Source organism: Stegostoma tigrinum, chromosome 20 (genome assembly GCF_030684315.1).
Source record: "Stegostoma tigrinum isolate sSteTig4 chromosome 20, sSteTig4.hap1, whole genome shotgun sequence".
Lineage (NCBI taxonomy): Eukaryota > Metazoa > Chordata > Chondrichthyes > Orectolobiformes > Stegostomatidae > Stegostoma > Stegostoma tigrinum.
In genome coordinates this window covers 15,641,559-15,669,175 of record NC_081373.1, presented here as the reverse complement: position 1 = coordinate 15,669,175, position 27,617 = coordinate 15,641,559, and the positions used below count along the sequence as shown (strand labels likewise).

General features: G+C 44.4%; 3 protein-coding genes across 6 annotated transcripts in view; 1 reads left to right on the top strand and 2 right to left on the bottom strand.

Moving 5' to 3' along the window:
- pdcd11 (programmed cell death 11) overlaps positions 1-2,047 on the bottom strand; it is a 56,965-nt gene extending 54,918 nt beyond the window's left edge. For all 3 annotated transcript variants that reach the window (XM_059653020.1, XM_059653021.1, XM_059653022.1), the window contains exons 1-2: positions 1,945-2,047; positions 508-615 (exon numbers count right to left, since the gene is read on the bottom strand). In XM_059653020.1, coding sequence (XP_059509003.1) covers positions 508-606 — 99 coding nt within the window. In that variant the 5' untranslated portion in view covers positions 607-615; positions 1,945-2,047. The remainder of the gene's footprint in view (positions 1-507; positions 616-1,944) is intronic.
- A 335-nt stretch (positions 2,048-2,382) lies between these two features.
- Positions 2,383-10,345, top strand: atp5md (ATP synthase membrane subunit k). 2 transcript variants are annotated; one of them, XM_048550737.2, is made up of 4 exons: positions 2,383-2,484; positions 3,233-3,337; positions 9,527-9,629; positions 10,207-10,345. In XM_048550737.2, exons 2-3 carry the CDS (start codon positions 3,251-3,253, stop codon positions 9,623-9,625), a joined length of 186 nt encoding a protein of 61 aa, XP_048406694.1. In that variant the 5' UTR covers positions 2,383-2,484; positions 3,233-3,250; the 3' UTR covers positions 9,626-9,629; positions 10,207-10,345. The 2 variants fall into 2 exon arrangements, with proteins under 2 accessions (XP_048406694.1, XP_048406695.1); XM_048550738.2 differs by having other exon boundaries at positions 2,462-2,578.
- Positions 10,346-11,293: 948 nt separating this feature from the next.
- Positions 11,294-27,509, bottom strand: taf5 (TAF5 RNA polymerase II, TATA box binding protein (TBP)-associated factor). The gene is made up of 10 exons (XM_048551442.2): positions 26,644-27,509; positions 24,553-24,868; positions 23,883-24,046; positions 21,938-22,073; positions 19,450-19,570; positions 16,867-16,996; positions 15,254-15,418; positions 13,231-13,408; positions 12,948-13,125; positions 11,294-11,776 (listed from the first exon to the last, which is right to left on the bottom strand). Exons 1-10 carry the CDS (start codon positions 27,507-27,509, stop codon positions 11,559-11,561), a joined length of 2,472 nt encoding a protein of 823 aa, XP_048407399.2. The 3' UTR covers positions 11,294-11,558.
- Positions 27,510-27,617: the final 108 nt, after the last annotated feature.

Sequence of the window (27,617 nt, the reverse complement as noted above, 5' to 3'; positions counted from 1 at the left end):
GTCTTGACAGGGTGAACACAGAAAATATGTTTCTTTTTGTGGGCTAGTCCAGATCTAGGGGGTGCCATTTCAGAACAAATGAGGAAAATTCTCTTCTTTCTGTGGGTGGCTGGGGTGGCTCACTGAATATGCTTAAGACAGCGGGTGGACAGATTCTTGTTAGGCAGGGATACCTAGAACATGGGTAAAGCTCTGTTTATACTGCTTGCACACTGTGTTCTCTACAGGAAGGAAAGCAGTACTTTAATTGTGGATTTTCTTTGAACATTTGTAACAAATTGGTTTTACAAGAAAGTTTTCCAGAATTCAAAGTATTTATCAATTCAATGGGATGGCTACAAAGGGACATAGGCGAGGCATTTTTCAAGTGGTCAATACAGCACATGACAGACATTGGGTACAACTCAAGTTACTTAACTTTCACTTTGCTGCAAACAACAAAATGCTTCCTTTAATCTGTACTTTTGCCACTGACTTCTAGCCACACCTGTGTGACAGCATACTTACCCCAAACAGGTTTTCATCTTCCTTGCTCGTCTTCACCTTTTCCCGAGCGGGCTTTCTCTGAACCCCTCCACGAGGGAAATCTTCATCCATTGCAGCCATCCTCACAACCTGGACAAAGAAGTAAAAATATCTGACAGGAGTAACAGTTCAGTGGGAAAAGACAATTCTGAGGAAGGGTGAAGGTCTTTTGGGCAAGTTGATGGGGGGAGGGGGTTGAGAGGGGTTTTGGCAAGGTCTGGAGACAAAGTGAGGAGTGGACTAATGCCAAAACAGATTGTTACAAATCTGGCAACATCTGTGGCTAGAAAGCAAAGTTAAGATTTTGAGTCAAATCACATTTCAGAACACATGGTAGCTAAAAGAAGGTGACAACAGGTGACAGGGGAAGGACAAGGAATGAGGGGATATGTTGGACACGGAGACTAAGAACGAGAGGGAGAATGACACATAGGAAGAGAAACGGGAATGGGCAATAGCATGCTCAGGAGAAAGAAATGTTGATTATGGGGACAATGAGTTGGTGCCAATGGTTGGCTGTGCTAAAAGCAGTCCATGTCATGACAGGGCCTGGGGTACAGGGATGAGAGAAGGACGACATGGAGTCTTGAAGGCTACAGGGTCCCCATGCAGAAAATGAGATGTTCTTTTTCTAGCTTGTATTGAGCCCTGCTGAAGCAGATATGTTGGCCAGAGTGCATGAAGTGGTTGGCAATTGGAAGCTTAGGGTCAGTTTTGCAAAAAGTAGGTGTTGTGTAAAGTGGATGCCCAATCTCCACTTCATCTCCTCAACACAGGAGAAGCCACACAGATTACGTGAATGACAAGTAAATTGCTGCTTCACCTGGAAGGTATATCTTGGACAGTGATAAGGAAGGAAGTAGGTACAGAGGCAGGTGCTGCACCTTCTGCAGTTGCACAGAAAGGTGCCACAGGGATGTTGGAAGTGGAGCTGGAGTAAACAGTCTCAACAAAATACTTACAAGGGAGAGGAGGGCAATGTGTGCCTGGTGGAGACATCCCACTGGGGTTGGCAGAAATGGTGGCTTATGATCCTTTGGATGCAGATGCTGGTGTGGTGGAAAGTGAGCAGCAGGGGATCCCTATTGGTGCTGGAGAGGACAGAAGGGATGGGGATAGATGAAATGTGGGAAATAACTAAAGGCCCTGTCATCCACGGTGGCAGCGAATCCTCAGGCATTTCTAAGAGCCCCCACCACCCCTGGCGAAAGGCAGCATGGTCAGAACAGATGAGACAGAGAAACTGGGAGAACGGGATGGACAGGGGGTCCTTAGAGGAAGCAGGGGGTGAGCAAATTACAGTGTGGTGTACAAGCCCACCGACTCCAACAGACAAAGACTATCAGGAACAGAACAACCGAGGCAGGGGTTGACGGTATGAACGATATTTGCAGCTACGCTTGATCATATGAACATTACCGAGGAGAACTTCAGTAACTGATTCTGCCGAAACCAAACCACTTCTCGTTCACATGGCCATCGTCATGACGCTGACCTCCGGAAACATTCACTGCCTCTGGGCAACTGCTTCCGGCGGATACCGTCAACTAATCAGTGTCTCCACTGTATAGGCCAATCAAGATTGGGTATTTTTGTATTTGATACAACTCTTGTCCAATTATAATGTCGGAATGAAAGGCATCGTTCCTTGCGTCACGAAGGTGGGACGGGTATGACAATGGGCAGCCAATAACGATCGATTCTCCCTGCAGACGGTAACGATTGACAGTGATATTGTCCATTCACTACAGAGAGCTTGGGGGGGGCGGGGTTAAGGTGTGATTGACATCTATATTATTCAATGGTAGTAGTGTTCGTTTGACGTAACGTCCAGCCGGCTATTATCCGGCTGAGTGATGGTTGTTTGGGCCAATAGGAGTGGAAAGTGGGCGGTATTTCCGGGAGCGGCGGGGTTGGTGGTTAGAGCCTGTGAAGGGCACGGGAAGAGATTGAGTGAAGGTGAGAGTTGGGCTTGGGGTTTGCGACGCTGTTCTCGGTCATGTCGACGGTGCAGTCTGTCGTTGCATTTGAGGAGGAATCTGCGAGAGTGAAGGCAAGGCATAGTAGCGTCCTGGTCCGGTAGTGCCCGCCTCGCACCCTTCCCCAAACCCCATTTGACTCGACGGCTCTGAGGCCCTTTCCGGCTTGTGCTCCAGAGCCCGACTTGTCCCAGCCAACGGCTGGGGAATGGGTGGTGTTGGGCTTCCAGTGAAACAGGATCTTGTAATACGCCCGGTTGCTGAGCTCGATGAGACATGGGGATTGTCAATGTAAACTGTCACGCTGTAGTTCCACCCTCCTACATGAAGTGGCGCTGTGGCAAATGGTCCCTAACATAAATAGCAAGCAGACAGTGTACACACTAAGAGGTAATGGGAACTGCATCAGAGATAGACTAAAACATCTTTGGGGGCGTGTAGAGATCTGAAGGGAGTTCTTGCAATTCTCAGGACAAACTTAAGTTCTCAATTTCTGGAAAGCCTTGTGTTCACCCCTCATTGAATCCCAACCCTCTGCATCATCACTTTAAGCAGCCCAGCTGTTGATGTTAGGATATGAAACTGCAACTGACCCCAAGCAAAACTTGCAAAGCCTGAAATGAGATGGGGGAAAAAAAATTCAGCCCTGTTTGATGGTGGTATGCAATGTGTGTTTGGCACTGTGACATCTGATCATTTGTTTTAAGTTGTTATTTTTCCCTACACAGCTTGAGTGAGAAGAGAGGATGGCAGGTCATGATGCTGGTAGCCAGCACCAGTTCACTGGCTTCCAAAAGTACTTCAACTCTTACACCATCACTGGGAGGAGGAATGTAAGTACCCATTAAAGAGGAAACTTTTTGTTTTTAATTGTGGAACTTAGTTGCTGGCTGGTCAGAATATGTTGCCTGTCCCCAGTTGCCTTGGAGAAGGTGGTGATGAGCTGTCTTCCTGAACTGCCACAGTCCTTGTGCTACAGGTAGACTCTCAATGCCATTAGGGATATAATTTCAGGACTTTGACCCAGTGACATTGAAGGAATGGCAATATATTTCTAATTCAGGATGGCGAGTGACTGGGAGGGGAACTCGTAAGTGGTGATGTTTCTATGTATCTGCTTGTCCTTCTAGGTGATGTTGTTATTGGTTTGGGGGTTGCTGTCTAAGGGTCTTTGAATTTCTACAGTGCATCTTGTAAATAGCACACGCTGCTCCTACTCGTGGAAAGTGTGGATGTGGTGTTGGTCACACTCCTGACTTGGTGCCTTGTAGATTGTGGACAGGTTTTGGGGAATCAAGGGTGAGCTATTTGTGGTATTCCTGACCTGGTCTTACGGCCATTGTATTTATGTGGCAGATCCAGTTGAGTTTCTAGTCCATGGTAACCCAAAGAACATTGTTAGTGGGAAGTTTGGTGATCATAACATCACGGAATGTCAACTTAGGAATATTTAGATTGTTTCCTATTAGAGGTGATCATTTTTCTGTTACAAATGTCACTTGCCATTTATCAGCCCAACACTGGGTATTGTCCAGACCTTGCTGCGTTTGAACATGGGCTACTTCAGCATCTGATGAGTTACAAATGGTGCTGATCATTGACAATTATTGGACATCCCCACTTCTGATCATCTTATGGAGGGAAGATCATTGAAGCAGCTGAAGATTGTTGGGCCTAGGACACTACCTGCGGAATTCCCCACAGTGACATCCTGGGGTTGAAATGACTGACCTTCAACGAACACAGCCATTTTTCTATGTGCCAGGTATGAGTCTGACCATTGGACGTTTGTCCCCAATACCCACTGAATCCAATTTTGCTAGAGCTCCTTGATACCCCCCCCCCTTGATTGAATGCAGCCTTGATATCAAGGGCTGCTGCTCTCACTTAACCTCAACCTCAGTGCTTTTCAACTGAGGCTGTAATGAGGTCAGGAGCTGAGTCATCCTGGCAGAACCAAAACTGAGCCATGAGCAAGTTACTGTTGAGCAAGTGCTGCTGAAATGTACTTTTGATAGCTTCCATCACTTCTAACAATGATTTGCGAGTACACTGAGGTAGTAAGTGTTTGCATTTGATTTATCCTGCTTTTTGTGTACAGGATGTACCTGGGAAATTTTTTTCTGTATTATGTCTTCAGTACTATTGCTGGAATATTTTCATAGCCTGCAGCCTTTGTGGTATCCACAGCCTCCAACAGTTTCTTGATAAGATGTGGAGTGAATAAATTTGGCTGACGACTGGAGGAGGGTGAGATGGTTCATCCACTTAGCGCTTCTTGCTGAGATTGTGGTGAATGTGATGAATGTATCAGCCTTATCTTTTGCAACAATGTGTTGGGCTTCTCCATCATTTGAGGAGCTTTTTCCTCCAGTGAGATGTTCATTTGTTCACCACCTTTTTATGATTGTACTAGCTTAGATCTGATCTGTTGGTTTTGAAATTGCAAGTTTATCACTTGCTGCTTACGTTGTTTTGGCATGCAAGTAGTTAAATCTTGTAACTTCACTAGGTTAATGCCCTACTTTTATATATGCCCAGTACTGCTCCAGGCATGCCCTTCTGCACTCTGAACCAGGGGCTCCTGACCCGAAACATCAATTTTCCTGCTCCTCTGTTGCCTAGCCTGCTGTGTTCCTCCAGCTGTTATCTCTGATTCCAGCATTGGCGGTTCTTACTATCTTGGGGTTGATCCTTGGCCTGATTGGTAATGGTTGAGTTGGGGATATGTCAGGCCAGGAGGTTTCACTCTCTGCTGGAGTACAGCTCTGCTGTTAAGGGCCCACAGTGTCTATTGGAACAGATCCAGCAACTCGACAGGGCATCCATTAACACGGTGTTAGTGCAACACAGCAAGATGGAGGGTATTTTGAGCATGAAGGCTGGACTTTACCTCCACAAGAACTATGCAATGATTCTGCACCTGACAGTTTGGCAAGAATGAGGGGAAGCATGTTTTCTCTCTTTTACATCTGCCGCAGACTGAGTCTAGCAGCTATGTTCTTTAGCACCTGTCCAATTGTGCTGCTGCTGAGGCATTTTTGCCAATGGCCCTTGAAATCTCCCACCTAGAGCACATTTGCTTCCTTGCTACTTCTAAGTGTTATTCAACATGAAAGAGCACCGATTCATAAGTCAAGCAAGGACTGTACGTGATAATCAGTAGGTTTGTTTGACTTGGAGGCCCAAGACCTCATGAGGTCTGTAGATAATGTTGAGGACTTCTTCTTGACTGTATACCACATACTGCTGGTGGAATAGGATATATCCAGGGTTGATTGCGGTGGTGTCTGGAACATAGCCATACTGTCAGAACCACACCTTTAAAGACAATGTCAGGCTATTGCTTGACTAGCCTGTGAGCCAACTCTCCCAATTTTGGCAGTAGCTCCCAGTTGTTAGTAAGGAGGACTTTGCAGGATTGCCAGGACTGTTTTTGTCATTGTCTTTTCCACATTTTAGACCAATGATGTGGTCCATCTGCTTTCATTTCTTTGCTGAGCCTTCAGAGCAATTGATACAACTGAGTAACTTGGTAGGTCAGTTGAGAGTCAGCCACATTGGTGTGATTCTGGAGTCAGATGTAGGTCAGACCAGATCTTCTCTGGGAAGCCATGGAGGAGATTGCTGAGCCTTTGGCATTGATCTTTAACTTGTCATTGTCTACAGGAATAGTGCCAGACGAATGGAGGATAGCAAACGTGGTTCCCCTGTTCAAGAAGGGGAGTAGAGACAACCCTGGTAATTACAGACCAGTGAGCCTTACTTCATTTGTTGGTAAAGTGTTGGAAAAGGTTATAAGGGATAGGATTTATAATAATCTAGAAAACAATAAATTGATTAGGGATAGTCAGCACAGTTTTGTGAAGGGTAGGTCATGCCTCTCAAACCTTATTGAGTTCTTTGAGAACGTGACCAAACAGATAGATGAGAGTAAACCAGTTGATGTGGTGTATATGGATTTCAGCAAGGCGTTCGATAAGGTTCCCCACAATAGGCTATTGTACAAAATGCGGAGGAATGGGATTGTGGGAGATATAGCAGTTTGGATTGGAAATTGGCTTGCTGAAAGAAGACAGAGGGTGGTGATTGATGGGCAGTGTTCATCCTGGAGACTAGTTACTAGTGGTGTACCACAAGGGTCGGTGTTGGGTCCACTGTTGTTTATCATTATTTATAAATGACCTGGATGAGGGCGTAGAAGGATGGGTTAGCAAATTTGCAGACGACACCAAGGTCGGTGGACTTGTGGATAGTGATGAAGGATGCTGTAGATTGTAGAGAGACATAGATGATAAGCTGCAGAGCTGGGCTGAGAGGTGGCAAATGGAGTTTAATGCGGACAAGTGTGAGGTGATGCACTTTGGTAGGAGTAACCGGAAGGCCAAGTACAGGGCTAATAGTAAGATTCTTGGTAGTGTAGATGAGCAGAGAGATCTCGGTGTCCATGTACACAGATCCTTGAAAGTTGCCACCCAGGTTGACAGGGCTGTTAAGAAGGCATACAGTGTTTTAGCTTTTATTAATAGAGGGATCGAGTTCCGGAACCAAGAGGTTATGGTGAAGCTGTACAAAACTCTGGTGCGGCCGCACTTGGAGTATTGTGTACAGTTCTGGTCACCACATTATAAGAAGGATGTGGAAGCTTTGGAAAGGGTGCAGAGGAGATTTACTAGGATGTTGCCTGGTATGGAGGGAAGGTCTTACGAGGAAAGGCTGAGGGACTTGAGGCTGTTTTTGTTAGAAAGAAGGTTGAGAGGTGACTTAATTGAAACATATAAAATAATCAGAGGGTTAGACAGGGTGGATAGGGAGAGCTTTTTTCCTAGGATGGTGATGGTGAGCACGAGGGGGCATAGCTTTAAATTGGGGGGTGTAAGATATAGGACAGATGTCAAAGGTAGTTTCTTTACTCAGAGTAGTAAGGGAATGGAACGCTTTGCCTGCAACGGTAGTAGATTCACCAACTTTAAGTACATTTAAGTCATCATTGGACAAGCATGTGGACGTACATGGAATAGTGTAGGTTAGATAGGCTTCAGATTGGCATGACAGGTCGGCACAACATCGAGGGCCGAAGGGCCTGTACTGTGCTGTTATGTTCTATGATTTAATTAAATGGCCTTCTGTCTATTTGAAAGGTAGTTGGAAATACCTCTGTTCAGCATTATCCCATCTTTGTGACATACAGAAGTATTTCTCAGCCACATAATGGCTTTTAAAATGTCATCACTGGCTTAAATAGCCAGGAGAGAGTATTCTGTGTCTGACTCCTTCCTACTAGAATTTACACTTCTTGTCTGGTGTGAATTTTCTGATCATTGAGATTTAGATGAGGCTGCTGTGAGCATTGTTGCCTCAGTAGTGGAACTGACCGTCAGAATATCCAGAACTCTGAATCGGCAACCTGAGATTTCTGAAAATTACTGGGAGCAGTGATCTGAACATAATAGATGACCCCAGGGAGTTGAATGAAATCATCGGATGTCCCTGTATTACAGTCTCTTGCTATTTGATAAATGCTGTTCAAGGAAAGATGCAATTTGAACAATGATGGTGCTGTCCCTTAGTCCACTGAGAATTCTCCATCATTCATACTGTAGGCAGTCTGTTACTGCCCTCACTGTGGTAGTGAATTTCTGTAAACTGTATCCTCCTGACACTAGTTCCACTCAATTGTTTGTCAAGGAGAAGACCTTTTGAAAAATCAGGTTGATTTGTTGTAATGTAGAACCCCTTGTAGCAATATGTGCACAGTGAGATTCTGTAAAATGCAATAAATGTGTTACAGAAATAGGCTGTTAAGTGATTGGGAAAGATGATGAGTAGATGAAGGATTATGTTGGGAATGTGGAATTTTACACTTTGGGGAGGAATGACGAACAGAGTGTTTTGCTTTTTAATAGGTGACTAAATGCTTTGGTCTTTTTACAAGTGAACCACAAACCTGAGTTGGACCTACAGCAAGCAAATAGTGCTGGTATAAGAACATAGAAAAGTACAGCACAGTACAGGCCCTTCGGCCCATGATGTGCTGTGGAATAATCCTAATCCAAAAATAAAATAACCTAACCTACATTCCCCTCATTTCACTGCTGTCCATGTGCATGTCTAGGAGTCGCTTAAATGTCACTAATGACTGTTTCCACGACTACCACTGGTAAACTATTTCATGCGCTCACAACTCTCTGGGTGAAGAACCTCCCTCACACGTCTCCTCTATACCTTCCTCCTAACACCTTAAAACTATGACCCCTCGTGGCAGTCAGTCCTGCCCTGGGGAAAAGTCTCTGGCTATCGACTCTATCCATGCCTCTCATTACCTTGTACACCTAACGTTGGATTATTAAAGATGTTTTGTAACGGTTAAACTTGTCAGACTGTCTCTGGAGTGCTGCGTGCAATTTTTGATCCACTTATCGTAGGATGTAGTTAACTTGAGATGGATTATGATGGAAATTTACTGATTTGAATCAAATTGACGTTCACCTTCTGGACTTTAAAAGAATGGAGTGGCGATCTCATCCAATGTATAAAATTTTTTACTTCAGTGTAAATACTGAGAAGCTTTTTCCCTTGGCTGTGGTCTCTGGTTGTCAAAGTCATACCATTGGCTACAGGTGTCAGCCATTTGGACAGGCAGATAAAGGCAATTCCTTCAAAGTTTTTTTAAAAATTTTGTTTTTGCAATTCTGTGCCTTGGATTACTTTGGCACTGTGTGTTCAGGACCAAGACCAATTAATGTTTCCATACTGAGATGAGCTGGCAGATCAGCCACTATATTTTCTTTAATGGAATATCAGGTGTAAAGAACTGAAAGGCCTCCTCTTGCTGTTTTTGAATTCTTACTGGAAATAGATACCAGGGGACTATTTTTAATTTCTGAATGAGAGTCCAGAGAATTCAAATCCATTTCACTTGATCTGTTTTTTTTAAATTTGATCCCTCTGACTGTTGTGAGCTTTCCTTTTTTCATTTTTGAGCAGGTTCCTTTGTTAATGTATGCTGTCTGTGTTCACAGTATGTGATAGCAACGTACACCGGGATCGCAGCAATTTGTTTGTTTTTCAAATTAAGATCAAAAAAGAAGATGCCACCAGCAATCACAGAACAGAAATGATGTGGTGAGGAATTTTTTACTCTGTACTATCCCTGCTGTGTGTATATTTGATGGAGTGTAGAGTTAACCAAACTTTTTTTGGTTGAAAAGAGAGCGCTTTACTTGCATCAAACTCTCTCAGGGCAGCTATAACACAAGGTTAGATAGTGATGTTGAACCACCTTCACTTTGTCTTCAAAGAATAGCATACTTTACTGTGCATCTAACCCTGTGCTACCCTTGGCCAGAGTGTTTCCATCAAATATTATGGGACATTTCATTTCTATTCAAGAGTGGAGGGAGTTTTAGTCTGTATCTAATACTGTATAGTTCCTGTCCTGGGTGCGTTTGATGGAGACAGTATCAAGGAAATTTTATTTTCACTCTGGAAGAGCTTTACTCTGACACGAATCCCCTGCTGTGTCATAACATTCAGTGAGCATTGGAGTATTTTCAATTTCTAGGCAAATTACCCTCTTGGAATTATGATAAAAATTCCATTTTGCCAGTATCATTGACTTAACTGGATTTTATTATTTACAGAAGATCACTGAAATATTTGTTTCCACGTGAAATTTACTGTATGTTTGATTTCCTTTCAGATTCTCCTTAAGACCAGGCTAGTGGAGTTTAAGGACCATTGTGTGGAATGGGAGAGAATGTTTGAAACCCCTACAATCGTGTCATATAGTGATGTGTTATAACTTATCAGCCTTCACAAATAAAATTCGTGGGACTGCACAGTTGTGATACTAGTATTTTTGGAGCAAGGGGATGACTGACCTATGTTGTTCCACCAGCAACCTTGACCCTCACACTCAACTCTCTACATTTTGATGTGTGTTCTTTAAACATTAACTTGGGAAAGTGAAAGATGTGCCTTATTAAAGAAAAAAATGATAGATTTGATTGAAGACTGGCACTGTAACAAAAAGCACCTCCTATTACAGGTCTCATTCTTGCATGAAGTCCTACAGAAAAATACACCGAGCATGATTGCAAGCTAGAGCAAATATAGGTACTAAAAACTTAGAATGGCAGATGTTATAAATCAGGAACAAAAAAAGTTGCTGGAAAAGCTCAGCAGGTCCTATTGAGGAAGGGTCACTGGACTCAACATTAACACTTCTTTACCCCTTCAGATGCCACTAGACCTGCTCAGCTTTTTCAGCAACTTTGGTTTTGTTCCAAATATAGGTACTATTCAGTCATGGGCCAGCAATGATTAAATGCAGCAGTACTGTTTAATGGATGTAAGAGAAAGTGTTCAAGTTCCATACTTTCAGTTCACACAAATGGCCATTATTCCAGGGTGACTGAAATTCATTTTTAAATATAAAATTGCTGCAGGGCTTTCAAGAGTGGTTTTGGGCTGAGAATTAGAATGAGCTTGAATTTATGGAAACTGGGCTGGAGAAGACACAAACCTAAAGCATTCTGGGGTGATTCACAAATGCTGCTTAAGTTACAACCTTGCCTGTTAACATGTGCTAACACAATGAATTTCTGGTATTTGACCTATGGAAGCTTCTGATGGCCTGCAGAAGAGTAATAAACTTAGCACTAAGCTGGCTGGTGCTCCTGAAAATCAAAAAACTAAAGTTGGAGCATTCAGACCCTACAATATAGTAAGGGAAGCTTTTTTCCCCCTCCTCCCCCCCCCCTCCCCCCGTAGGAGAAACACAATAATTGATTTCAGTATTTTATTGCAAACTTCATTAAGACTTTTTTTAAAAAAAGTAACACTATTCATTCAATGTAATGCAAAATGACCCTGCACGACAATATGTCGTAAATGGCTATAGGGTTCAGAGGAATTTTGGGTGGGAAGGGAATATGCGAGAATTTCACAGATACTGTGAAAATATCTGCATCCTCCATCCATTTTGGCAGCGCTGGCAGGGACCAGAGAACGAGGATGGGAAAAGACAGAGCAAGGGTTGGGATTTTGCCATCACTGTGGGTTATATGCCCCTGCAGCCAGTAGGAGGTTACGGCGAGTGAAGTGCAGGCCAATGACTGGGGTAGATTTAGTCATATAGGAGCCAAGTAACAGCTCTTGAGAGTTGTCAGGCAAGTTAATATGCCCAGTGGCAGTGCTGAAATCATCTGTTTCCAGGTCCTCAAAGGCTTTGACTGTGTCCCACATTTTCACTGTATTATCCATTGAACCTGTAACAACAGTTCAGAAGAATCACATCAGTATAGTGACAGACATTTAGCATTGTAGAACTGGAGTATTACTGGAGAAAAAAAACATCACCTTGCACTCAGGAAAACTCAAAATACACACAAAAGGAAAACATGGATGAGACACTGCTGATTGGTTGGCAAATGGACTCTGTAGAGCTATTGCCATTAAGAATACGGCAGTTTGATGATGGGTGCCAGTCAATTGCCAAACTTTATAGCTTAAAAACTTTAATGATAACTGACTGTCACTGCCCTGAGAAATGAACCTCAGAGTGATGTGCATATTTTAAGCTGAAGCAAGCACAGTGTGTGCACATGTTCTGTCTCCAAAGAATAGGATCCTCTGTATTAATGTGTCATGTTTGTCAGGGCAATTCTTCACATAGGATTATGCAGCAAATGTTGTCCAATTGCAAACTGATCTGATGACCAGAAGATACTAAGCTTTAATAAGTTATCCCTCACCCTGCCCAGCAATGCAGTGAGAAATGTTTAACAGTTTACAGCTGGGATCTTCCCACACTCCTTGGTCCACCTGTGTTACTTCACTAGGAGTAGAGTGGAACCTCTCACCAGTGCAGGAGTGACAATTTCCAAGGGACTTCCCAATTGACATTATTACATTGACTCCTAAGCCCCATTATGGGGCAAGCAGCTTTCAGAGTTGATTCCTACATTTTTGTCTCTGAGCCACACACTGACCCAGGACCCAAGGTGACATCAGTCGACACTGGGTCAACATCTCCATCTGACGCAAAGTAACAATCAATAATCCTGGTAGTACAACGAGTTGGACAGCTATCAGCAGGGTAGAGATCTATGACTGTATAATAACCCCGGGAATCAGAACTCAACCTTACACAGCAAGTTTGGGAATATAAAATCAAATTTTGAAAACTCCTGAGAAGATATTCTGCTACTGTGAAGGTGTCAAATTATCGTAATAACCAATTGGGTCACTAACATCCTTTGGGAAGGAAAGCTGTTGTCCTTATCTGGTCTGAGCCTACAGGTGATGATCATAATTGTCACTGTCATTTCAGATAATTAGGAGACAGTAGTCAATCAATCAATACTGGCCATGCCAGCAGTGAGAAGTAACGGTTTAATAACTTTATCCTTGACCAACTCTCCAAAAGCAAATTCTCACCAGAGGCTAGAATCTCCCCATCTCGGCTGAACTTCAGTGCGTAGATCGTATCAGTGTGACCTTTCAACTCGCCTACAAGTAACCCATGCCCGATATCCCATAGCAGAATCCGGCCATCTGTAGCCCCAGAGGCCAGGTATCTACCATTTGGAGAGAACACCAATGAGTGGATCGGTCCCTGGGAGGAATACAGAAAAGGAACGTTTACAAGAGGGTCCGCTTAAGCAGGCACATGGGCAGTGTTCACATACTCACCAACAACTTCCATGCCAGCATTTCATACCTTGTGTCCAGTGAGGATTCGAACGCAGTTGCCATTTAAAACGTCCCACAGTCGGATGGTCCTGTCTGCAGATCCTGTCACTACATAATTTGAGTTGGGATGAAATCTCGTGCAAGTGACATCAGACAGGTGACCAGAGAATATTCGTAGCGGCTGATAATGGTCAGTCACCCAAAGCCTAAGGAACAGAAAGTCCCAAACTATTAACTAATACAGCTCCATCTTACGGATACTCATGGCCAATGTCATTCACACTGTGCACCTGGCCCTAGGGAGACACCATGCCGCCGTGTTAAGATACATTTATGCACAAGTCCATCCTGAATGTCAGAAGCAAACACAAATGCTTTAGAAGGATTCAGCGCTCATGACCAGACAGACACTCAGCTAATGAAGTGAGTATCGAGCAACCGAGTTGCTTTTTGCTGGAGGAACATAGTGAAGGGACACGTGGTTTGTAAATACTGGAACATATGGTGAGAATAAACAAACAGTTGCACCAGAATAAGGTCATTGGAAAAAATGTGCAAAACATTCAGAAACCTGCAGCAGGGTTATTGGGTGTTGGATATAGATCCAGCTTACAGAAAAGGGACTTGATTCAGAGTTAATTGCCTCCTTTAACAAAAAGCTGGATTGATATCCCCTGAGCTCAACAGTTCGCGTACTTCTGAGTTAGAGTAGTCAGACACTGACTTTCGGCAAATTTGGGCAGACGGATTGAATAACTGTGTCTCATTCTGACTTTGACTTATCCCACACGGTAGCACGCTATTAGTTCATTAATCTTAATTCAAAGAATGTAAAAATCACAATCCAGTTAAAAGGCTTGTTTCATAACGCTGATCCCGTCACCATATATCCACATCAATAACAATGGGACACTCGTTCAAAAGTAACATTGTTGCATTAGTATCACAATCCTGTACTCATTTACCCAACCATGACCTTATGTACACATCATGCCACTTGACTGGAATCCTACATTCACTGATTACTCAAGCATGACCCTACCCTTGCACATTCACCATGTCACTCAATTGTGACCCCTGATGTCAGACTAACTGTGATTCTCAATTATGGCTCCTGCAAGGGACCATCCTTCTCTTCCCTTGTGGACTAAAACCCCCCAAAAAATGGAAGTTAGATGGCCAAAAAGTTAAAAGTGCCAGGAAAGTTTCTGTAACTTGAAGATCAAGTGGGATTGATTGGTGTATGCTTTAGCTGCTGGAGATTGTTACTTTTTGTAATGAGTCAGATACTTTAAGAGACACAGAGGCACCAGGAATCTTCAAACTGGGGAGAAGCTTCCTATTAGCAACCTTAAGATTGCTTCAGGGACAGTGTGTAACAGACCTATCAGAGCATTTAGAGACATCCAAAAGCCTGCAAACAGCAACACAACTCTCTCCGTAAGAAAGAGAGACAGATTTGAAGTCTCTGAAAAGAAAGAATTCCAATGCAAAAAACTCATCCCACCCAATCAAGTATTGAATTGAAGACTATCGTGCTGCAGACCATGTCATATCACCATCACATCAAAAACTGAAGACCAATTCATCCAATCCTTGTGGTCTGGAATCACAATAGGCCCGAAACATCAGCTTTTGTGATCCTGAGATGCTGCTTGGCCTGCTGTGTTCATTCAGCTCCGCACTTTGTTATACAGAATTTGTTTTTCGCTATTCTTCCATCATTAGTATATTTGTCAAACTGTTCATTTTAGTCTGTCTTATTTGCAAATAAGTGTTTGGCATTTTGAGAGAGTTTGGCTTACATTGCGAAGTAGCAACGAGTAATCCATTTTTGTTTGCCATATGCTTGTTTGTGATAAATAGGATTATTGTCCTGTTAATAATGAAACGTTAAGCAGTCAGGCAGACAAATTCATTGTGCTGTTAGTTTAAATAGGTGGTTACACTTTTGTGACAGATCATGGAATAGTGGAGCTTATTAATGGCACATTCCTCTGAATTGAGTCATGCCAGTCAACACTGGCACTCAATCGTGACTCCATACTCACCGTGCCACTCGATCATGACCCCCTGAAATGAAGTAGTAGCCATATGGAGAAAACTGTGTATCCCACACTGGGTAATTATGTCCCTTGTAGCCCACAAGGCAGGTGAAGGTTTGCAGACTCCATAGTCTCACTGTGCCATCCTCAGAACTGGACAGCAGGTAGTTCCTGGACAAGAGATAATGCAGAAAAACTTTGAGCTTCCCGTCTGTAAAGAAGCTATCAAGCAAGAGGAAATATCCCTTTCATTCCCCTCACAATAGATAGATGAGCTCTTCAATGGATGTACCTTCACCATCTCGTAAATAACTTTGCTAAAAGGCGGGACCGCTTTGCAGAACATCTACGCTCCGTTTACAATAAACAACTGCACCTCCCAGTCGTGAACCATTCCAACTCCCCTACCCATTCCTTAGACGACATGTCCATCCTGGGCCTCCTGCAGTGCCATAATGATGCCACCCAAAGGTTGCAGGAACAGCAACTCATATTCCATTTGGGAACCCTGCAGCCCAATGGTATCAATGTGGACTTCACAAGCTTCAAAATCTCCCCTCCCCCCACTGCATCCCAAAACCAACCCAGCTCGTACCTGCCTCCATAACCTGTTCTTCCTCTAACCTATCCCCTCCTCCGACCTCAAGCTGCACCTCCATTTCCTACCTACTAACCTCATCCCGCCCCCTTGACCTATCTGTCCTCGCTGGACTGACCTATCCCCTCCCTACCACCCCACCTATACTCTCCTCTCCACCTATCTTCTCTATCCATCTTTGGTCCGCCTCCGCCTCCCCCCCCTCCCTATTTATTTCAGAATCCTCTTCCTATCCCCCTTTTCTGAAGAAGGGTCTGGGCCCGAAACGTCAGCTTTAGTGCTCCTGAGATGCTGCTTGGCCTGCTGTGTTCATCCAACTCCACACTTTGTTATCACTGTCACTATTCATGTGTGTGACACAGCACCCTCCAGCAAAATAGATTAGTTAGTGAACGTAGGCATTCAAGTGTCAACCAGCTCACGGTTACAGATGAATGACTGACCTGCAAATAGTTCCAACTCCTAATGGTATAACTACTTGACTGGGCATGTGCAAATTACCCTGCACAGTCCATACAAAAGATTCCAATACTGAAAGAGTTCTCCCTCTGTGGCACATCAAAATACCAATCATAAAATCATAGACAAGTGACAGCATCAAAGAGGTCACATGGATGACTCTGTCAGCGTCAGCTGAAAACTAAGCCAGCCAGCTTGATCCCACTTTCCAGCATCGGGTCAATACCCCAGCGGGTTATGCATTTGAGGTGCATACCCAGAGGCTTCCTAAACGAGTCAAGAGGTTCTGTATCTACTGCTCTTTACCGTATTAAATTCCAAACCTTTACTAAATAAAGATTATCTAGGCATTAATATCATCATTTACAGGACTTATGCGGGTAAACTTGGTTGCCATGTTTCCAAATTTACAAGTCACTACAATAAGTAAACACTTCATTGAGTGCAGAGCACTTCTGAACATTCCAGGTCATGAAAATCTTTAAAAAATGAAAATGTTTATTTTCTGACAGTGAAAGCCGTAATCTGTTAATTTACAGTTATCGAAGAGCCTATTCCTTACCTGTCGGGACTGAAACTTGTCCCATAAACTGGGCCTCCATGTCCCAGTAGCATTTTAAACTCACAGGCAGTCTTCTCGTCCATTATTCGCTCCAGCACATCGTCTGACTCTTTATCAATTAAACTGAGATCTAGTAGGGGAAAGACAAAGCAGTTATTGAGCCCACTGCCTCTAAATGTACTGTGTCCAAGTGCCAACACACCATCGTCAGCCACTCTTGGATAAGACCAGAAACTTTCTGCAGATGTATACATATGTACCAAAATCAAATGGGCTGGATGGGATTTATACTAGGATTCTCTGGGAAGCTAGGGAGGAAATTGCACAGCCTTTGACTTTGATCTTTATGTCATCATTGTCTACAGGTATAGTGCCAGAAGACTGGAGGACAGCAAATATTGTCCCCTTGTCCAAGATGGGGAGTAGAGACAACCCTGGTAATTATAGACCAGGGAGCCTTACTTCAGTTGTTGGTAAAGTGTTGGAGAGGATTGTAAGAGATAGGATTTATAATCATCTGGAAAGGAATAACTTGATTAGGGATAATCAACACTGTTTTGTAAAGGGTAGGTCGTGCCTCACAAACCTTACTGAGTTCTTTGAGAAGGTGACCAAACAGGTGGGTGAGGGTAAAGGGGTTGATGTGGTGTATATGGATTTCAGTAAAGTGTTTGATAAGGTTCCACACGGTAGGCTATTGCAGAAAATACAGAGGCATGGGATTGAGGGTGATTTAGCGGTTTGGACATGAAATTGGCTAGGTGTAAGAAGACAGAGGGTGGTGATTGAAGGGAAATGTTCATCTTGGAGTTCAGTTACTAGTGGTGTACCGCAAGGATCTGTTTTGGGAACACTGCTGTTTGTCATTTTTATAAATGACCTGGACGAGGGCCTAGAAGAATGGGTTAGTAAATTTGCAGATGACAGTAAAGTCGGTGGAGTTGTGCATAGTGGAGAAGGACGTTGCATGTTACAGAGGGACATTGATAAGCTGCAGAGCCGGGCTGAGGGGTGGTAAATGGAGTTTAATGCGGACAAGTGTGAGGTGATTCACTTTGGAAGGAGTAACAGAAATACAGAGTACTGGGCTAATGGTAAGATTCTTGGTAGTGTCGATGAGCAGAGAAATCTCGGTGTCCACGTGCATAGATCCCTGAAAGTTGCCACCCAGGTTGATAGGGGTGTTAAGAAGGCGTACAGTGTGTTAGGTTTTATTGGTAGAGGGATTGAGTTGCGGAGACATAGCTTTAAATTGAGGGGTGATTGATATGGGACAGATGTCAGAGGTAGGTTCTTTACTCAAAGTAGGAGGGGCATGGAATGCCCTGCCTGCAACTGTAGTAGATTTGTCAACTTTAAGGGCATTTAAATTGTCAATGGACAAACATATGGGTGATAATGGAATAGTGTAGGTTAGATGGGCTTCAGATTGGTTTCACAGATCGGCGCAACATCGAGGGCCGAAGGGCCTGTACTGCGCTGTAATGTTCTATGTTCTAAATCACAGCATGCCACGAGTGGTCTCCTTGACCTCCATGGGCTGCAATACTAAACTGGTTATGTGTGCAGACACATATGGGGCTGCATGGTGAAATCAGTGCAGTTCACAAGGTGCTGTGACTAAAACCCATGAGGCAGTCTGTACGATATAGTGCAGCTTACTCAAATTTGTTCAAGATGCACACTCACAGAAATGGAAGGGGCAGCGCACAGTGACAGAAGGAACTATACCTGCAATCACAAGCACTAAGCTTTTGATAGTGCTGACACTGAGTCCACCAGCTTTTCACCACCAATGCTACAGCCACTACTAATATTAAATAACTACAGCCTATTAATTGGGCACTTTGACTTGCTGCATTCCACTTCTTATGCAGTTCAGGTAACCAGGGATGCACTGCCTTAAAGGGCAAGGGAATCAATTCCAAAGGAGGTCACCCATTGGATATTTACTAAAAGGGAACTAATTTGCAAGGTTATTGGGAAACAGACAGGGTGTGAAATTAAATTGGAAAGCTCTGAGAGTGACGCAGAGCGACTTCCTTTTGTTCTGCAAGATTCTATTCCAATTAGCCTGAAAGTGCAGACATTGAGGCTGCATTGGGCAGCACGGTGGCACAGTGGTTAGCGCTGCAGCCTCACAGCGCGAGGCACCCGGGTTTAATCCCAGTGTCGGGCGACTGTCTGTGTGGAGTTTGCACATTCTCCCCGTGACTTGCGTGGGTTTCCTCCAGGTGCTCCGGTTTCCTCCCACAGTCCAAAGATGTGCAGGTTAGGTGGATTGGCAATGCTAAATTTCCCCGTAGTGTTCAGGGAGGTGTAGATTAGGTGGGTTATAGGGGGATAGGTCTGGGTGGGATGCTCCAAGGTTCGGTGTGGACTTGTTGGGCCGAAGGGCCTGTTTCCACACTAGGAATTCTAATTCTAATTCTAAATCTCTGTGGGTTACTTCCCTGAAAATGGGAAACTGGTTTCACAAAATGTCTGATTTCCTAAATTGACTACATCCAACACTGAAGCCCTTTTATTCGCTTGGGGTCAGTAAAGCACAGCCCCAGCAAGGCGGCCGCTGGCTTGTTTTACCTGTAGCCCCTTTGACACTGCGCAGCTTCTTCGGTGTGACACTCCACACTCTGACAGTGGAATCAGCAAATCCTCCTGCTATCAGACTAGAATCATCTGTGAAGTCAACTGCAGTGAGTCCCTGTGCCAGTACAGAAAGGTGACATGATAAAGTAGAAAGCACATATAACAGGACAAGCATTTCTGAAAAATTTGTCATTAAAACAATGACAGTGCACCCAGTACTAATAGTGAAAAGAATAGTTACAGCATAGGAAACAGGCACTTAGTCCGTCTTCTCTGTGCTGGCTCTCGGCGAGAGCAATTTAAGTACAACTACCCTCCTACCCTAATGCTTTCATAGTAACATGATTATTTTCTTGGTTTTATTTTGAACAACTTCACTTAGAGACTTGAATTTCAAATAGGATATTTATCACCTTATTCACCTCTGCTCTCGTCTTCACCAAGACAGCTCAAACCTCTCCCTGTCCCCTGTCTAACATTAATTTTTTTTCCATTCATTCATGGGATGGGGACATCACTGGTTAGGCAGCATTTATGCCCATCCCTAATTGTCCAGGGGGCAGTTAAGAAGCAACCACATTGCTGTGGGTTTGGAGTCACATGTAGGCCAGACCAGGTAAGGATGGCAGTTTCTTTCCCTAAAGGACACTAGCGAACCAGATGGGTTTTTCCGACAATCAACAATGGATTCACGGTCATCATTAGATTGTTTATTCCAGATATTTATGGAGTTCAAATTCCACCATCCGCCATGGCAGGATTAGAAACTGGGTCCACCAAACATTATCTGGGTCTCTGGATTAACAGTGCAGCAATAATACCACTAGGCCATCATCTCCCCTGATAATGGCCCTGGAGAAAGTACTGGTGAGCTGCCTCCTTGAAATTCTACAGTACTTGGGTGTAGGAACATTCTCAGTACTTTTAGGAAAGAAGCCCCAGGACTTTGACCCAGTGACAGTGAGGGAATAATAGTTCCGAGACAAGGCACTGTGTGGTTTGGAGAAGAACTTGCATGTGGGCGTAGTCTCAGGCATCTGCTGCCCTTCTCCTTGTAGCTGGTGATGGTTGTGGCATTGGAAGGTGCTTCGGAACTCAAGAAGGGTCACTTAACCTGAAACGGTAACTCTGCTTTATCACTACAGATGCTGCGAGACCTGCTGCGTTTATTCAGCAATTTTTGTTCGTGATGCTGTCAGCTGTTGCTTTTAATCAGCATGTCAGTGATTTTATAATTTGTGAACCAGTCACTCTGTGCCTTCTGTAAGGGAGTGCTGAGTGAAAGTGAAAAGTACCTGAAGAAAGATTGACAAACAGCAAGTCCGGACAAACAAAAGGACCATCTCAGCAAACTCTGTGGACAAGTGCCATTGAATTGCTTTCTCAGCTTTTCCCTGTACACGTAAAGTCAATTTTATCTTTAGCTGTGTATGTAGGGAGCTTTAACTAGTAGATCTAAATGTTGACAGTTCAGTTATTTACCTGCAACTAGAATCTATTTTGTTGTAATAAACAGTCATTCCGGTTAAACACAGAAACCTGAGTTTAAAAAGGTAGATAAGTTAGGGAATTTTGGTACATTGATAAAATCTTTAACTTTTGTGACAACTCGGATTAACAGGGCTTGATTTCCAGTGCATTACTGCTATGAGGCATGACAATATGGAGACCCACAGCAGAAATTCACAACCAAGTAGAATATTATCCTGGAATTAAGGGATAGCCAATGACAATTCGCCAAATTAATATCTCCTCCTGTTTAGTACCAAGAAAGGAAGGCAGCCACAACCATTAAAAAAACTTGCACCCAGTTTCTTGTCTGCTTTATTAACATACACCAAGTTTCAAGTGAACTGAGATCTCAGGTCTGATAAGTGACGTTGACTCATCATTTCATGCAAAAAGCAGAATGACAATTTATCACATTTGGGTTTTGAATTAGCTATACGTAACTAGTAGCAAATATACTAGACAACAACGACACTGAAAATATTCAGCGATCTCCAGCTAACTTTCAAGTATTCTGGGCATCATTTCCTGCGGTCTACTTGCTCCTAACCTAGTCTTTAACCAACAGTCTGATCAGCACTAGCTATCTCCTGAGCTTGAGGCATTCCCTGACACAGTGAGGAACAGGAAATCACACAGCAGAGATAGTAGGAACTGCCGATGCTGGAGAATCTGAGATGAAAAGGTGAAGAACTGGATGACTGGCTGAATGCAGTAGGCCAGGCAGCATCAGAAGAGCAGGAAAGCTGACGTTTCGGGTCGGGACCCTTCATCAGAAATTCCAAAATGTCAGATTTCCGGTTCCTCTGATGCTGCCTGGCCAGCTGTCTTCAACTAGCTCTACACCTTGTTAAATCACACAGCAGGTCTGGCACCTTCCCAATGACAGGCAGGCAGGAAGGACCAAGGAGACAGTGCTTCCTCAGACGAAGAGGTGAGAGTGTAGCATGTCACTATGTCGAAAACCACTCACCTGATAAGCATTCAGAAACGTGTAAAAGCATATGGAGGGCAGGCAGTCCGGCCCCAGCTTCACCCGCTTTGTGGCTTCTTTCATTATCATTATCTTGTCCAGTTTGTCAGAATCTTTTAGTTCAGGAAGTGGAATTCTGAAGGTGGTAAATAAAATTAAAGATACAATCCTTAACGTCTGAATCCAGTTGTGTCCAATCATAAAGTCAGTTCAATACGGGGCCATTTGGCCTTCTGATCCATGCTGACTCTGCAGAGCAACACTCAGTCCAATTCCTTGTTTGTTTTGGAACATTTCTTGCTAGGCTAGTATTATTGCCCATTTCTATTTGCCCAGAGGGTACATAATATTTAACCACATTGCTGTGGATCTGAAATCACATGCATGTCAGTCAAGGTTGATTTCCCTCTTTACAGGGCATGAATGGATCAGATGGGTTTTTGGCAGCGGTTACATGGTAGCTAATTTCATCTGCCAAGATGGGATTTTAACTCATCAATACCTTTAATTGCACCCTGTGATAAATAAAAACCATCATCCTAAATACACTTTCCACATATTGGTGAGGTCACAACTAATGCATTTCAATCATATATACACAAAGCTAGAAGATTTAATCAGGTAGTTACTCATCTTTTTAATGCATCTCAGAACTCACACTCAGATTGAACAACTGATAGTATTTATTACAATAGCAGACAGCACAATTTGCTCATTCAGTAGTTCCTGATCGTATGCAGCCTTAAGCTGGAGACTCCACATTTATTATCATGGAATTCATCACACTACTGATTTCAAGTCTGCATGGCTTAATTAGCTAAGTATTCCTTTGCTGGCAAGTTAAAAAGTGTCTTCTTTCTACATGCAGCCACCTTCTCCCCCATCACTTGCAAACTCCTCATAAACGCACCCCTCAATTTTAACCAGGCTCTATGGAAGGTGCATTGCATTGGAACAGATACGACAAAATTCAGCAGAATGATACTGTGACAAGAGTGGTTAAAATACATTCTTTGAAAACAAAGAGTGTGCCGAGTTTCTGGAAGATGACCAGGAAACGGCACTAGGTAAAATGCTCGCGTGGAGTCAGTGCAAGTATGATGGGTCAATTGGCCTCCATTCGAAAGCTACAGTTGAGAGATAAACGGACAAACAGTTAACACATGACTAATATCCTTTTGATTCCAGATGCAGGGATGATTTCACTGAGAAGTTTATATAGTGGATGCAGAATTTTTTTTCTGGTGGGATAAATCAAGGACAAAAGGAAAAAAATTCTTAAATTTAGACCTGGGTTGTACAAGAGTGAAATGGCAAAGAAATATTCATACACTGATGACCTGGAACTTTCTCTCTTCCCTTAAAAACTGTGGATGTGGTGGTCAACTGAGGCCTTCAAAACTGAATGCTAAATTTTTATTCAGTCAGATGATTAAATAACAAAGCGTGAAGCTGGATGAACACAGCAGGCCAAGCAGGATCTCAGGAGCACAAAAGCTGACGCTTCGGGCCTAGACCCTTCATTAGAGCTCTGAAGAAGGGTCTAGGCCCAAAACATCAGGTTTTGTGCTCCTGAGATGCTGTTTGGCCTGCTGTGTTCATCCAGCTTCACACTTTGTTATCTTGGATTCTCCAGCATCTGCAGTTCCCATTAAATCAGCTGATTAAATAATATGGAGCAAATGCAAATGAATAGTGTGGAGGTCCACAACAGCCATGATCTAACTGATGATGGAAAAGGCTCATAAGGCTAAATGGCCTCCCTCTGCTCCCAATAATCACTCTCTCACTCAAAGCTGTCTCTACTGGTAACAATAAAGCAGCTCAGCTCTGTATTCGATGAAAGGAGTAGAAATGATCCAATAGCTAAACAGGGTAGAAAGGTTCTATCCAGGAGAGGCAACAGTTGCAGGAATGCATCTCTGTGATATGTTGCCTCACTCACCTGTTCTGAGGTGGGGCGTTGGGGTCCTGCTTCTTGCTCTTTGCACCCAGGCTGTCTTTCTTTGGTTTTTTCTTCTTTGGTTTCCCCTCCTCGTTCTCTCCTTCCTCGTCTTCATCGTCAAGTGGAAGCTCAATCTCTGGTTCCTTCAACAACCCAAAGAATACCTGCCAAGATTTTGACAAGTTAACTGAGCCTAGTGCGCACATCCACCCACCCTGAAATTAAAGCTCAGAGTCCAGGGCATTACAATTCAGCAACTCAACAGTCCACAGCAAAACCTGGGACACTTTTCCCAGGGATAATGATCAGTGGAGGATGGAGTTTGGTGTCCTGGGATAATGCTGTGGGGAGAACGGGATATAGGGTCCCATGGATAATGATTTTGTAAGGACTGTAGTCAGTGCGCCCAAAGTGGTGATCCTGTAGGGAATGAGGTCTAGAGTCCTGGGGTTCATAATCCTGTAGGGATCAAGGTCTGGGGATAATGATCCGGTAGAAAAGAGAGTTGAGGCCCTAGGAATAATGATCCAGTGAATATTGGGGTCCAGGAATAATGATCCAGTGAATATTGGGGTTTAGGAATAATGATCCAGTGAATATTGGGGTCCAGGAATAATGATCCTGTGCAATAGGGTCAACAGTGATTCTGCTGAGAGAGATTGTTCCTTACCTTGGTTTTATTTGCCTCCCTCTTTGCTTCTCCAGCCATTCCCCCAGAAGTCACCTCGATCTGCTGCTTGCTCCTCGGCATCCCATCAAATACATCAATGAACAGCTGCTCCTGCACAATGTTCCAGATCTGGTTATTATGCCTCTCCTGTAAGTGACGCTTCAGGCACTGGTACGAATCCCGTGAAATCCGTAACACAAACTTACTAGTCCGAAAATCGAGCACTGTCTCGTTCCCCTGCATGTGTTCCTTCTTTGACAGGCCAGCTAACACTCGCAGGTCATCATGGTAATAACCTTCCTGATCCCCATGATACCTGGAACCAACCAGAAGACAGGTTCAGACTCCAATAGATGTAACCTCCCATACTCTCACTGTGTGGATTCAGTAGACAGCTACAGATTGCAGAAAAAGTCAACAATATTTTCAAAGTAGCTCTCCAGGATAAACTCGCGCACCACTTCCTCATCCTCACCTTGATACATGCCAGTGGAGCACAACCCTGACCCAAGAACTTGAATTCCGTCAAACTCTTCATTTACCAGGGTTCCCCTGCACCTCCTTTCCAACTTTGGCCCATGATCAGGAATGGGGTACACCATCCACCAGCGGACTGCCCAGTTTAAAAAGCTTACAAGCACAGGAGTGCATCATAAAAGACTGACACTTCCAGGAGCTGTCATGCGCAAAGAGTAACATGCTCTCCTTCAATGGATGTAGCCCGAGTGTGTAAGCAGCATGAGCCTGTCACAACCGCTAACGTTACTTGTTCCAACAGCATTGTGGCCGAAACTGATGTTTGGGATGTAGGTGATAACAGTCCATCTTCAAGACAAAGAGGGGATGACTTCTCAGTATGACATGAGGGAGAGAGGGGGAACGTAATGGGATGCAAACATGCTGGAAATCAATGTGGAAATTATCATGTAAATTGGAGCAAGTGGTGAGAAAAAAAACAGAACTCCACAGTTGAAGTACAGGGACAGACCAGCTCATCTCCGAGTCTATTCCACTGCCATTCGAGATCATGGCTGATCTTCAACAAACCCCACACACCCACCTTTGCGCCTGCCACCCAGGTTTGATTCCACCCTCAGACCCAGGTTTGATTCCACCCTCAGACAACTGAGTATGGAGTTTGCACTCTCCCAGTGTCTGCATAGGTGTCCTCCTACAGTCTAACGATGTGCAGGTTAGGTGGATTGGCCATGCTAAATTGCCCACTGTATCTAGGTATATGCAGGCTAAGTGGATTAGCCATGGGAAATGCAGGGTTACAGGTACAGTTTCGGTTGCTAGGTCTAGCTGGGGCACTCTTTGGACAGTTGGTATAGACTCGAAAGGTCAAACAGCCTGCTTCTACACTGCAGGGATTCCATGATTCTACAATATCTTTCAATAGCAAAAATCTTACCAACCAAGATTTAACATAAACCAATCCAACACCAACTGAATTTGTGGAAGAGAACTCCAAACTGTTACGATACTACTTACAGATGCTCTCCTTCAGTTTCAAAGAAGGTTCACATCAGACTTCAAACACTACCTCCATTTCTCTCTCCACAGATACTGCCAGACTTGCTGAATCTCTCCAGAAATTTCTATTTTTACTTTACGTCCCCAGCAGTACACTGATTTTATCTTAATTCCAGTCCTGACAAGCTACACTTTTTAAAAAAACGACTGCCAAATACCAGACTCATTGGCGGACTTTGTATCCTAGATTCCCCATTCAGCAAAAAGTCTCCTTCTACTAACCCAGTCATTTCTCATAGCACGTCAAAAATTTAATTCTAGGAAGTACAACCGCAGATACTGTAACCTCTCTTATTTAACCCCAGGAACCCAGATATGATTCTGGTGAATCTACAATGCACTCTTCTACCCTGTCCGGTGCAATCAATGGTCCTCACTGTATTACGATAAACAGATCTGTTGGTAGTATCCTTATTACGACCTAACCAATGTTGAATTCAAGTTCAGTACAAATCAGAATCAGGAAAGGACAAGATATTAACGATATACAGATATTGTAATAGTTATGATATTCCAGACATTGATAATAAGTTTGTGGTATTGGAGGCCCCTCACTTGTGGAAGAAATGCCGAGCTTCCCTCTCATGCTCATTGTAAACCAGCTCCAGGTAAAGATGCACGAAGACCGGGTACAGGAGAGTGGACAGCTCGGCTTTAAAGGCGTCCAGCGCCGTCTCGATGAAGCCCTTGAGGCCAGTGTAATATTCCTCGTACAGGCTCGGGTCTCCCTCATTGCTGTAGGCCGAAAGCACCGAGCTGACATCGGGCTGATGAACCGAGTCCGAACCCCTGTGGCCGGCCGTCCTCAGCAGCGACTCGTCCAGGCTCTCCTGCAGGTTGGCCTCCTTCCTCAGGATCTCCTCTGCCTCTGTGAAGTGGTTCTTCTTCAGAAACTGCAGCACTGCCAGCAGCGTCTGCTTGTCGGGCAGCTCTGGTCCTGGACCTGGAGCCGGGCCTGCAGCAGTCGCGGGACACGGAGCTGTAGCTGGACCCGCGGCCAGGCCAGGCTTATGGTTTTCGGCCGGACTTTCACTCGGCTCCAGCTTGGGGATCAGGGTGGGAGAGGGAGTGGGGGATGGAGAAGGAGCGGGAGAAGGTGTCGGCACTGGGGCTGGGGAAGGGGAGGGAGCAGGGCCTGCGCCCGGAGTTGGGGCTGTGGCCGGAGGTGGGGTTGGGGCTGCGACTGGGGCTGGGGCTGGGGTTGGGGTTGGGGTTGGGGCTGGGACTGGGACTGTGGTCGGGGCCGGGACTGGGACTGGGACTGTGGTCGGGGCCGGAGCCGGGGTTGATGTCGGCGCTGGGACTGGGACTGCGGTTGCGGTTGGGACCGGGACCGGCGCCGGCGCCGGAGCCGGAGCCGGGCCCTCGGCCTCGGCCTCGGCCTCACTTTGCGCTGCCACCGGCTCTGACACCGCCGCCATTTTGACAGCGTCTGGGGCACTTCACGACACCGCCGCACTTTATAAAGATGGCGGCTCATTTTACGGCAGTTTGGGCAAGTCACCGCCCATGGCTGTTTACGACAATTT

Coding starts and splice junctions, on each gene's coding strand:
- taf5 (XM_048551442.2), bottom strand. CDS start 27,509: ATGGCGGCGGTGTCAGAGCCGGTGGCAGCGCAAAGTGAGGCCGAGGCC. Junction 24,869..26,643: donor GCTCGGCATTTCTTCCACAA/GTGAGGGGCCTC, acceptor GGTTGGTTCCAG/GTATCATGGGGATCAGGAAG. Junction 15,419..16,866: donor ACAAGTTTCAGTCCCGACAG/GTAAGGAATAGG, acceptor TCTCTTGTCCAG/GAACTACCTGCTGTCCAGTT.
- atp5md (XM_048550737.2), top strand. CDS start 3,251: ATGGCAGGTCATGATGCTGGTAGCCAGCACCAGTTCACTGGCTTCCAA. Junction 3,338..9,526: donor CCATCACTGGGAGGAGGAAT/GTAAGTACCCAT, acceptor CTGTGTTCACAG/TATGTGATAGCAACGTACAC.